General features: G+C 40.1%; 2 protein-coding genes across 2 annotated transcripts; both read right to left on the reverse strand.

Annotated features, from left to right (window-relative positions):
- Positions 1-1,421: 1,421 nt before the first annotated feature.
- LOC132133430 (stomatin-like protein 1) lies at positions 1,422-6,113 on the reverse strand. The gene is made up of 7 exons (XM_059546242.1): positions 5,816-6,113; positions 5,163-5,269; positions 4,941-5,090; positions 4,642-4,845; positions 4,178-4,388; positions 3,756-3,944; positions 1,422-2,605 (listed from the first exon to the last, which is right to left on the reverse strand). Exons 1-7 carry the CDS (start codon positions 5,973-5,975, stop codon positions 2,394-2,396), a joined length of 1,233 nt encoding a protein of 410 aa, XP_059402225.1. The 5' UTR covers positions 5,976-6,113; the 3' UTR covers positions 1,422-2,393.
- Positions 6,114-6,641: 528 nt separating this feature from the next.
- Positions 6,642-10,978, reverse strand: LOC132133641 (photoreceptor-specific nuclear receptor-like). The gene is made up of 8 exons (XM_059546523.1): positions 10,613-10,978; positions 10,295-10,445; positions 9,789-9,892; positions 9,434-9,706; positions 8,170-8,351; positions 7,623-7,863; positions 7,410-7,515; positions 6,642-7,304 (listed from the first exon to the last, which is right to left on the reverse strand). Exons 1-8 carry the CDS (start codon positions 10,701-10,703, stop codon positions 7,172-7,174), a joined length of 1,281 nt encoding a protein of 426 aa, XP_059402506.1. The 5' UTR covers positions 10,704-10,978; the 3' UTR covers positions 6,642-7,171.
- Between the last annotated feature and the right edge of the window lie 488 nt (positions 10,979-11,466).

Genomic DNA, 11,466 nt, shown 5'->3' on the forward strand with positions numbered 1-11,466 from the left:
CAGCTCCGCCCCTCTCTTCACCCGAGTGTCCAAGACATATGGCCGAAGGTCTGATGACATGACCACAAAGTCGATCATCGACCTCCGGCCTAGGGTGTCCTGGTGCCACGTGCACTGATGGACACCCTTATGCTTGAACATGGTGTTCGTTATGGACAAACCGTGGTTAGCACAGAAATCCAATAACAGAACACCAATCGGGTTCAGATCAGGGGGGCCGTTCCTCCCAATCACGCCCCTCCAGGTGTCACTGTCACTGCCCACATGGGTGTTGAAGTCCCCCAGTAGAAGGACGGAGTCTCCAGTCAGAGCACTTTCCAGCACCCCTCCCAGAGACTCCAAGAGGGCTGGGTAGTCCGCACTGCCGTTCGGCCCGTAGGCACAAACGACAGTGAGAGACCTATCCCCAACTCGAAGGCGCAGAGAAGCGACCCTCTCATTCACCGGGGTGAATTCCAACACATGGCAGCTGAGCTGGGGGGCTATAAGCAAACCCACTCCAGCCCTCCGCCTCTCACCATGGGCAACTCCAGAGTGGTAGAGTCGAGTCTCTCTAAAGAAGTGTGGTTCCAGAGCCCAAGCTGTGCGTGGAGGTAAGCCCGACTATCTCTAGTCAGTACCTCTCGACCTCCCGCACAAGCACAAGCTCAGGCTCCTTCCCCGCCAACGAGGTGACATTCCACATCCCTAAAGCCAGATTCCATGTTCAGAGATCAGGTCGTCGGGGATCTCACCTTCGACTGTCGCCCGATCCACTATGCACCGGCCCCTTACGCTCCCTCCTGCAGGTGGTGAGCCCACAGGAGGGCGGCCCCACGACACTCCTTCAAGCTGAGCCCGGCCGGACCCCATGGGGGGAGGCCCGGCCACCAGGCGCTCGCATACGAGCCCCAACCCCGGGCCTGGCTCCAGGATGGGGCCCCAGCTGCACCATGCCGGGCGATGTCTCGGTCCTTGCTGTATTTGTTAACATAAGGGGTTTGTGAACTGTTCTTAGTCTGGCCCGTCACCAAGGACCTGTTTGCCTTGGGAGACCCTACCAGGAGCATATAGCCACAGACAACATAGCTCCCAGGATCATTCGGGTACTCAAACCTCTCCACTACGATAAGGTGACAGTTCAAGGAGAGGATATATATGTATATATATATATATATATATATATATATATATATATATATATATGTGTGTGTGTGTGTGTAGCATTTATGGAATTATGACCATTTTCTGTAGGTTTGTATGTTTTTGAAAGAAGTATCTTATTGTTCACCAAAGCTGCATTTATTTGTTCAAAAATACAATAAAAACAGTAATAGTGTGAAATGTTACCATGTAAAATACCTTTTCTATTTCAAATCATTATCAAAAATATTAAAAGTTTGGGGTAAGATTTGAAAAAAAAAGAAGAAAGAAAAGGAACATTAAATGAATATTTTTATTCAGCAAGGATGCAAATTTATTGAAAATAACAGTAGACATGTTACAGAATATTGTAATATCAAATAAATGCCGGACTTTCTATTAATCAAACAATCCTGAATAAAATGTAACCGAGTTACATAAAAAAAAATCCCTAAAGATATTAAGCAATAAGTCCATAAATATATTAAGCAACTGTTTTCAACATTGCTAATATTAAGAACTATTATTACTACTACTATTGAGCACCAATAATAACTGATAATTGAGCAGCAAATAAACATATTAGAATGATTTCTGAAGGATCATGTGACACTGAAGACTGCAGTTTCACATGAAAATTCACAAAATTCAGCTTTGATCACAGGAATAAATTGCATATTAACATTTAAAAAAAAAAAAAAATAATATTTTACAATATTTATTTTTTTTACTGTATTTCATACAAATATGCAGCAAGAGTACTGACTACTCATTCAAGTGAAAAAAAAAATCCACTGAGATGCTTAAAGTGGAATAACCTTGTGTTGTTTTCTGTATAAACAGTCATGCAGTAAGTCCAAGGGCAGCAAATATAAGGAGGTCAAAAGTCAAGAGACATTCAGCCTTGAGCGAGGGAAACGAATCGGCCTACAAATGCAAACCTCAAGGATGTTGCTAAGTGTGTGTGCAATAATTCAAGACTCACTTTATATAAATCTATTAGAAAATTTCTAATGTCAAGACAAAACAGTAATTATTAGATTTTGAATAAACAATCTATTGTGTACATGCATGATTTTAAACGCTTGGGTCACATGACACTCCAAACTTTTATAAATAAACGACACACCAGCAAATGAAACTCAATGCATTCACAATCAAATAAACTAAACATATAATAAGTCCTATATTAAAAATTCATTTTGTAAACCTTGAATATCTGACAAAAGGCCTTTGATTAAATTGAAATGAAACCACTGCAAACTAAAGCATTATAAAGGACATGATGTAGCCTTGAGGAGCTTGATGAGTGTCTCTAGCTTCATAGCGGTGTTCAGATCTCCCTGAACTCTGAGTCTGCTGCTGCTGTAGGCGGCGAACGGGCGCAGGCGGCCCTCAAACATGTCCAAGAGATCCTGCTCACTCATGCACAGAGAAACATCCGGCTCCCGTGGCGGGATGCCCACTCCACACGCTCCAGCACCTCAACACAGACACAGCAGATTAAATGAAATGCATTTCTTTTCTTTTCTATGCACCATGAACTGTGTTCATTAATCTTACCCTCTTTTTCATTTAGTAACACATCTGCCTTTGACTTATTTATGACTAATAGTAAAGCAAAAAAAAAAAATTATAATAGAAAGGATTTCATAGATGTTCCAAGCCTAACTCAAACCCAAATCAGCCCCTGACTCGAGCCCAATAACTTAACCACGACGCCGATGTGATATTGTTCCTATATAGGTTCAGAATAACATGTAACAGTTGGTTCCGGAAGTAAAAACGACATTCTTTTTTTTTTGCAGGAAATTTTTTTTTTTTTTAACTATAACTGATAAATCTTTAAAGACCCATCTACTTCGAGCTCAGATGTTGTTAACAGTTGATATATCCTTTAGTTGAAGTCATCAGTTCACAATATTTCAACTTATGTTTTAAATAATAATTTTTAACAGCAGAATCCCTGGTTAAAAACTACATTACCCATGATCTTGCACAAACTTCCGCCAATCAGAGAGCAGCAGTGAGAAAATGTTATTGTAGGCAAGAAAAGTGTTGATTTGAGCGGGCTTAGATGATCAAACATAGTAAACTCACTATCAGTCACTGGTTGCTTGGTCGTCATGAGATTTAAAGAAACCTTGGTGTTATGACCCCTTTAAATCTCTATAGGAAAAATAAAAAAATACTGGAACCAGCACCACTGAAAAAGTGTGCAGAATTAATGCATACTACAGCAATTTCAGTGTAATTAATATTATAGTTTCTTATTCAACTTTAGAATTTTTTATTTTATTTGATATTTTCCGTTTTTATTTTTAATTTTAGCTAAAGTTGTAGTGTTTTTGTTTCATGTTTTCATGTCATTTTTATTTGGTCAATTTTATTTTTTAATTCAGTTTTAGTTATTTTAGTACATCAAATTAAACTAAATAAAAATAAGAAATGTTGCTCTGAAAAATGATTTGTATACTGCATTTTATTTCAGTTATGGTTTATTTTATATCAAGCAACGTAAACATTATGGTTGTAGCTTTAGTATAACTACAGTATAATAACCCTGCAATAGAGCTGTTGCAGATAGTGACATCACATTGGTAAACAGTGTTCTTTGTTTCTCTCAGTCTTACCTTGTGTCAGGTCCACATAGTAGCTGTTGGTGTGTCCAGAGTCAGTGGTGATCTGAAAGCAGTACGATGCTTGCACCTGATTTACCAGCTGCTCTGACAGCACCGATCGAACCGCATCCATCAGTCCATCAACACGACTGACACTAACAGCTGGAGCTGAACACTGCTCATCGGCGAAACTCACCGAATCTGCACAAACCACAATATGAAACTCTGTTTATTATGCTGACTTGATAAAAAAGCAACAGGTTAGAACAACAGCCATGCAAATATCGTTGCAATCACTCAGAATACTCTAGAAACACCTTAGCAGCCACCTAGCAACTTTTCATAATAAAATCAAGACAAGAATTGTTTCATGTCTTTTAGGAACTGTCTATCATCCTTTCTGCTCGTGAAAGTCTGGAGGCATCTAACATCACCTTGACTGGATTGAGACGCAGCCGTCTGGCTCAGGAAGTGCATTGCGAGCTGCTGTATGGGTCCGACGAGTCCTTCCAGCCCAGGGACAGAGGGGGGCATAATGACGGGTCCTGCATGACCCCCGTCCGGTTCCCGGAGCACCCCCTCCAGAATCAGCTCCACACGGTCCACCTCCAGCCCCCACGGCTTCGTCATCTCATTCATGTCCATCTGCGGCACACAAGCACTTCAAAAACTCAATCTCAGAAAAAATAATGGAATAAAGAACATGCATAAAATGCCCGTCAATGGCTACCAGCTCTTCGGGAGTCAAAAAAGCTACACAAGCAACACTACATTAAGACCAGTGGCTCCTGATGATATATTGAGGTCTTCTGAAGCACAACAGTCAGTCTATTTATTGTAAACCAGGCAATCAAGCTAAAAATCTTTTTTCGTATAACATTTATTATTTGTCTCTCACCCCTAGATGTTCTCCTAGTTTGATTCTCTCGGTCTGTATCTCTCTCAGGGTCTTTTTGCTCAGGGTCTGCATCATGGCGTTCTGTGCGGTGAGACGGGTGGAGGCGTTCAGATCCTGCACCGCCACCACGGACATCACCGGACTCCAGATCCGGAACTGGATATCCGCTCCAACAGACACCAGACCACCATCTTTGGTGGTGACCTTTTGCCAGGGAAGATTGTGTGGAATCTCAGAATACTTGGTATACAGAAAGATGAGTTTTTAAACATCTGACAAGCACTGTTATTCCACTGTACCTTGCATGGTGGGACGCTGAAGGCTCTGGTACGCAGGTCAACTTTTTGCCACTGATCAATCAAGGGCAGAACCAGAACCACTCCTGGACCTTTAGGAGGACGGATCCGGCCCAGACGAAAAACAACAATCCTCTCATAGTTTGGTACAACCTGAAAATAATACTGTATATTTAATAAGCACTTAAAGAAAAAAGGCTAAAACTCTCCTAAAAATACGCTGACCTTTAGGACAAACCATCCAGATACAGGAAAAGTTATGAAGGTAAATAGGAAAACCAGGAATGTTACGATCAAGTTGCAGACCCAGGACAACAATCCTTGAGATTTATCTGTTATGAAAAGAGCATAATTATTCATTATCAAAGAATTATGAATAATATGTATATACAAGCATTACATATTAGTACAATTGCTATTAGTACTTCAAGTAAATTAAAAATGACTATATGTATATAATTAAATATTATACTAATATATACACACCGATATATATATATATATATATATATATATATATATATATATATATATATATATATATATAAATTAAATTAAATTAAATTAAATTAAATTAAAAATTAAATTCAATTTATGTATTTAGCAGACGCTTTGGAAGCTACAGGAACAATAACAATAAGCATTACACATATACATAATACTAGGATTAACTATTAAATATCTATCTATCTATCTTTCTATATAAACTACTGAATAGAATATTATAAATATAGATAGACATACAGATATTATAAAAGAATGTGCACATATATGCAACAATTCTTTAAATATATATATATATATATATTAAATATATAATACTGTTCTATGCTATAATCACGCTTCTATATTTAATATGTGCACTGTGGAGTGAATACCTGTGAAGTCGTTCTGGGAGACTTTAGGCACATAATCGAAGGAAAGTCCTCTCTGATCATAATTACTGTGAGTGAATACAGAATGAGATGAAAACAGTCCAGGGGTGTCATCTCTCTGCGACAGACACTGATACTCATAACCTGAAGACTTCCCCAGCATTTTCGAGCCGTGTCGAAAGAGATCGCGCTCTCTCCGGGATGAATATGGCCGTGTATTATTGCGCGAAAGGCTATTTTGAGCTCAATCCATGGCGAGAGAGTCAAAACAAGAAACACTTCCGCGTTTTGAGGTTTGACGTGACGTCATGCGCTGAGGGCAAATGCAACCTAGCAACGGCGCCCTCTGGAGTAACGGAAGTGAAATGCAAAACGGTTGGAAACGGTGGTTGAAAAGCTAATATTAAAAAGCAATGTTTCGGTAAATAAATAAAATTTAATTCAGAAAGATGAATAATACATTTTATTTATACATCCTACAACTTTTACAAAAGTGTCCCCTTCAAAAAGGGCATTTGTTAACAATTTGAATTTGATTAAAAAACTACTCACCATCATATTGTAAATAATCTACTTTAGAATTATAATGGCCTATAGAGGGCATTTCCCCACTAATCTCATTAATACTTTTGTTTCAAAAACTTTCATTTGATCTATAAATTCAGTTATAATAATGTGATTATCTATACATTATTAAATTAAATAATTTACACTTAAAAATACAACTGCATGGAATAATACTATGAGATTCTTTTAAATATTTTTAAATCTACAAACAAGAAATGATGGTGGAAATTATACTTTTCAATGAAAATAAAACGCCAGTAGGTGCCAGCAGTGAGCGTTTAATGAGTGACTCATTCATCCAAACGATTTGTTCAAATGGCAGATTAATCAGATGTTTATGCATGTGCTTATGAAACTTTGACTCACTCACAACCTTATACTGTCAATAGATGCATATATACAGGAGCTATATCCACTGTTCGCCAATTACTCTAAATGTAATTTAATCTGATTAATACTTGTTATTTTTGGTTACTGATGTTTTAATCATGTAACTTGTCTGGCGTAAATTAAGCATTAATGTCGAGCCCTGGAGTCTATGTGCCGGGGCTCAGACCCGGATGACCCCGGCCCAATTTAAACCTTGGTTATGGGTATAAAAACTACAGTGACACAAAAACACTGTAAAAGAGACAAAGTATGACATAATGAGGCAAAATAAGCAACCTATGCAAAACAATAATGTGACATATATACATTTGCACTTTTTAGCATTCTTCAGATTCATTGGCATCATAACTAGCATGGCAGCAAAGCAAAGAGTTTTTCAGGAGTCTTTCAGAAAAATGCTCCTCAGTTTTTGAACATGTCACACAAGAGTTTCTCCATGGGTGTGTTCCCGATTGTTCTCTGGAAGAAAAGTTGCTCGATTCTTTCTGAGCTCACAGAGTGAAGTGATGGAAGGAGAAGCAATAGTCTGCCAAACCTGCCAAAGAAAGAGATTCATCAGAATCATTTGTATTAGTTGTGTCCACTCTCAAAAAGTCTTTTTAACTTCTTTATGCAAATGCATGCTTGTATATTTGCTCACCTGGCGACTTGACTTGGGTAAAGAGTGTGAATATGTTGAGCTAGCAGCACTTGGGACTGATCTTGTAGGTTCTCCACCTGTTCTGGGTCTTTAAGTCCAAGTGTTTCTGTAACAGAATGCAAAGATTAATCACCCAGATCACCAATTCAGTTCATGTGATATTATGGACAAACAATTTATGCCCCCTTGTGGCAAGAAGAGAGAAAAACCTACCTGGTTTAAACAAAACAATGGCTTTCAAGCATGCAAACTCAGTGGGATCCACTTGCAGGGGCTTGAAGCGGCTAAACACTTCTTGCAAGACCCTCACGTCTGAGGCAGAGGGGCTTCCCTTCCCCTGTCCTGGGGATGAGAGCTCTGGCAGAGACAGAAGGGGGCAGTTGTCCAGAGGTAGTGACCACTGAATTGCACACAGAAGAAACAGCTCACTCCATGCTTCCTCGAGTAGAATCACCTAAAATCACACAGAGTAAAACATATGGATCTGTCATCTGAAGTTAGGCAGATTAATCAACAATATTTGCTATTCTGAGCAGCACTGACTGATAACTGCACCATACAGATTATACAGTATATCTGAAAATAGTACAGTTTGTGGGCAAAACAACATAACTATGGTTTCTTTGTCTTTAAATCTCTCTGTTTCTGGATTAACAATCAACAGCTATTGTGCTAATGGTAACAAAATTTGCTGTAATTTTTTATCCCGTCAGAAAATACTCATCCGGTGGTAGTAGAGTGAGATATAATAGACTCTCACCTGGTCTCTGAATGGTAGATGGGAAAACACCGGCAGGTTCTTGGCCCATTTAACAGACATGAAGAGTAGGCGGGCTGAGGTCTCATATACACTCTCGGGTCCACGTGAGGGGTAGAGACCACTGCCGTACTCCGGAGAACTCCTTTCAGGTTCATTACTGGTCACATCAATGTTCTCATCCACTGTTACAAAAAAATATCGAACTGATAAAGTATGGATTAAGAGGTATTAGCCTGTTAAAAAGGCCAGTGTAGACCAGCACAAACTTTCCTGCTTCTGGTGTATACTACTGTAGTGTTTGTCTTGTAGGCAGACCAGCATAGCCCTGGAGCACTACTGCTTCACAATCTAGTCAGTCAATGACTTAACAGGTAGAATTTTGTATATATAAGCACCTCATACACTGTAGAAATATAACTGTACATTTAGTAGTACAGCAACTTTCACTAGGCAAGTACACTTAAAGGAACATCTTTGTACCTTTCAGGGGTATATACGGTACACTCTCTGGAAAAAAAGGTACAATAGGTACACCTTTGCACTTTCTTTACCTCTAAAGGGTGCATTTTAGTACCTAAAGTGTACATAATATTGTACTTTAGAGTAGTGATATGTACCCTTAAGGCAGTCGCACACCAGACGAAAAGCGCTGTGTCTAGGGACATCTTGAGGTGTCGCACACCGGATGTGCACATTCTATACGCACAAGCTCAATTTCGAGCTTATTTACTATGCAGATGATGAATTTGAACAGCGTCCTGAGTCATAGCTGGGGGCCGCGGACAGATGCCGAATGGCACCGCCGGTGTGCACACACTCATAGAAAACAATGTGTTCGAATTTTAAATACGTGGTGTGATGCGATATGGTGCATCGCTTCTCGTCCGGTGTGCAGCCATCTTTAAGGTACTAATATGCACCTTTGGGGGCAAATAAGGTACAAATTTGTCCCTTTTAAGGGGTACACTTTCAGGTACAAAAGCGGTCACTGGTACAGTATGCTTTCAAAAGATACAAAAAACACAGTGCTTTTAAGTACTATAATTTACAATTTAGGTACTAATATGCACCCTTGATGGATAATGTACAAATGTGTTCCTTTTGAAGATGTACCATCACAGTATCAAGCTGTTGTACCAATTTTTGCACATTTTTTTCCTGAAAGTCTTAAGAAGTTTCCATCAGATCTCCGAGGTTTTGGAAATAGGCATGGTGTTCACCAACAAAACTTTTCTAGGTTGAAAAAAGTGGTCTCATTCCTTACCATCCTCTGGTTCCAGCTTGGCGCAGGTCTCGGCTGTCATCAGGCTGGCCATGAAGCGATGTCCATTCTTGGGGCTGTTGGAGCTCTGGCTAGTATCTGTGGAGCTGATGCTGGAGCTCATGTTGGAGCCCAGCAGTGGGCGGCTGATCGCAGTGCAGGTGGACGAGGATGTGGGCTCCAGGGTTGTGGTGAGGTGCTCCTTGTCCTTGCCCACATCCAGAGCTTCTAACCTGACTTGAGCAGTGCTGCGGGGCTGACGCTCATTCTGAACAGCTGAGAGGATAGGGACAGAAAGGTTTAGAAAGAGAAGACTATGAGGAAGACAAGGAGGAATCCCTTTAAGAAGATGACTCACCATCCTTGTTCATGCCAGCTTGAAGGCATTTCTTTAAACGACAGGCCTGGCACTGATTCCGATGGGCTTTATCCACTGGACACATGCCTGTACCCGCTTGACATCTGTAAATTTCATTCAGGAAGGTTATGGAAGGTTCTACCTTCAAGTTTCACTTCTCCCAATTTTGAACTCTCTCTCAAAAAAAAAAAATTACAAAAGCTAAGGTACTAAATTGCACCCTTTAGGGCAGGGTTCCTCAAATCTTGCCCTGGAGGGCCAATGCGCTGCAGTCTTTAGCACCAACCCTGATCAAACTCACCTATCTGACACTGATTAGCTTGCTCAGGTGTGTTTGATTAGGGTTAGAGCTAAACTCTGCAGGAAAGTGGATCTCATGGGCCAGATTTGAGGATCCCTGCTTTAGAGGTTAAGAAGGTACAATAGTGTACCTTTTAAATGGGTACTGTCCTAGTGAGCTTTTGTAACTTTTATTCTGATAGTGAATATGCTAGGTGTTTTCTCACCTGTAGATGAGTCTGCGCCTCACACTGCGCTTGAAAAAGCCACTGCAACCATTGCAAGCATATATCCCATAGTGTTTCCCGCTGCTGGTGTCAGAACACACTTTACAGAGAAGTCCCAAGTTCAGGACCTTGCCAGGGGCAGGGCTTTTACCTGGGAAAGCATAGGAAACAACTATTTGTTATTCCAAGTCACAATTGCTTATTCCCAATCCAATCATTAGGAGTTGATAATCACAAAACAGCATTTACCTGGCACCAACTGCCTTTACTCTTTGTTGCACGTCCACTACAAGCCAAACTGAAGAAGCATTTACTCACCTTCTTGGCTGTCATCTGTAGAGTTGCTCCTGGAAGACTCTGTTGGTGATGCAAATGGCCTCATGGACATTTCTGACATTGGATCCTCCATTTAATGTAGTGTAAAAGTGTAGAAGGATTAGGCTTTTTAAGGCCAAAATATCTGTCCCAGGTAGGTTGACTGGAATCCTAGAGAGTCCTCAAAGAGATCCGCTCAGCCCTGAGAACTGTACCAATTTTAGATGGTTCTTCAAAGTCCTTCAGTCTCTATCCTGATGGTTCACTCTTGACTTTGGGTATCTCTGTCCTGTAGAACTTCTTGTCCGTTGCTTTTGTAAAGTGCAGTGAGGTCTGTCACCTCCTCTTGGTGCCGGACAGTGAGTGACTCTGAGGCTACCGTGGGCTCCCTAAAGGAAGACAAAGGGATTAGCAGCAAGTGCTGTGTAAGCAAGTGCCTGTTTGTCATCTCTCTTAATCTTTACTGTCCATCTAGGGGTGGATCAATCAGTCACACTCAGTATTAGCTCCATCTACAACAAGTGTGGAGAGAAACGAACAAAAACAAAAGGATTGGGGTTAAGGCATAACTTTCCATCTATCTCTCTTTTCTCTTTTGAAGTTTTCCAAATTTATGACTTAAAGACTAGCATCACAACTTCCAAAATTACAGTGGCTAACAATTGATTGATTTTTTATTTACTTATTTTTATTTGGTGACTTGGCTATAAGTGGCTTCTAAGTGTCAGTAATCAATATTGATTTCATGGGTCAACACCTTTATTATGATCATTGATCCATGAGGACTTTTCACTACACACAATACAAAATATGAAGCAATGCTAACATCTACTATATCTGTATCTTTTTCTTTTCAT

Source organism: Carassius carassius, chromosome 50 (assembly GCF_963082965.1).
Source record: "Carassius carassius chromosome 50, fCarCar2.1, whole genome shotgun sequence".
Taxonomy (NCBI): Eukaryota; Metazoa; Chordata; class Actinopteri; order Cypriniformes; family Cyprinidae; genus Carassius; species Carassius carassius.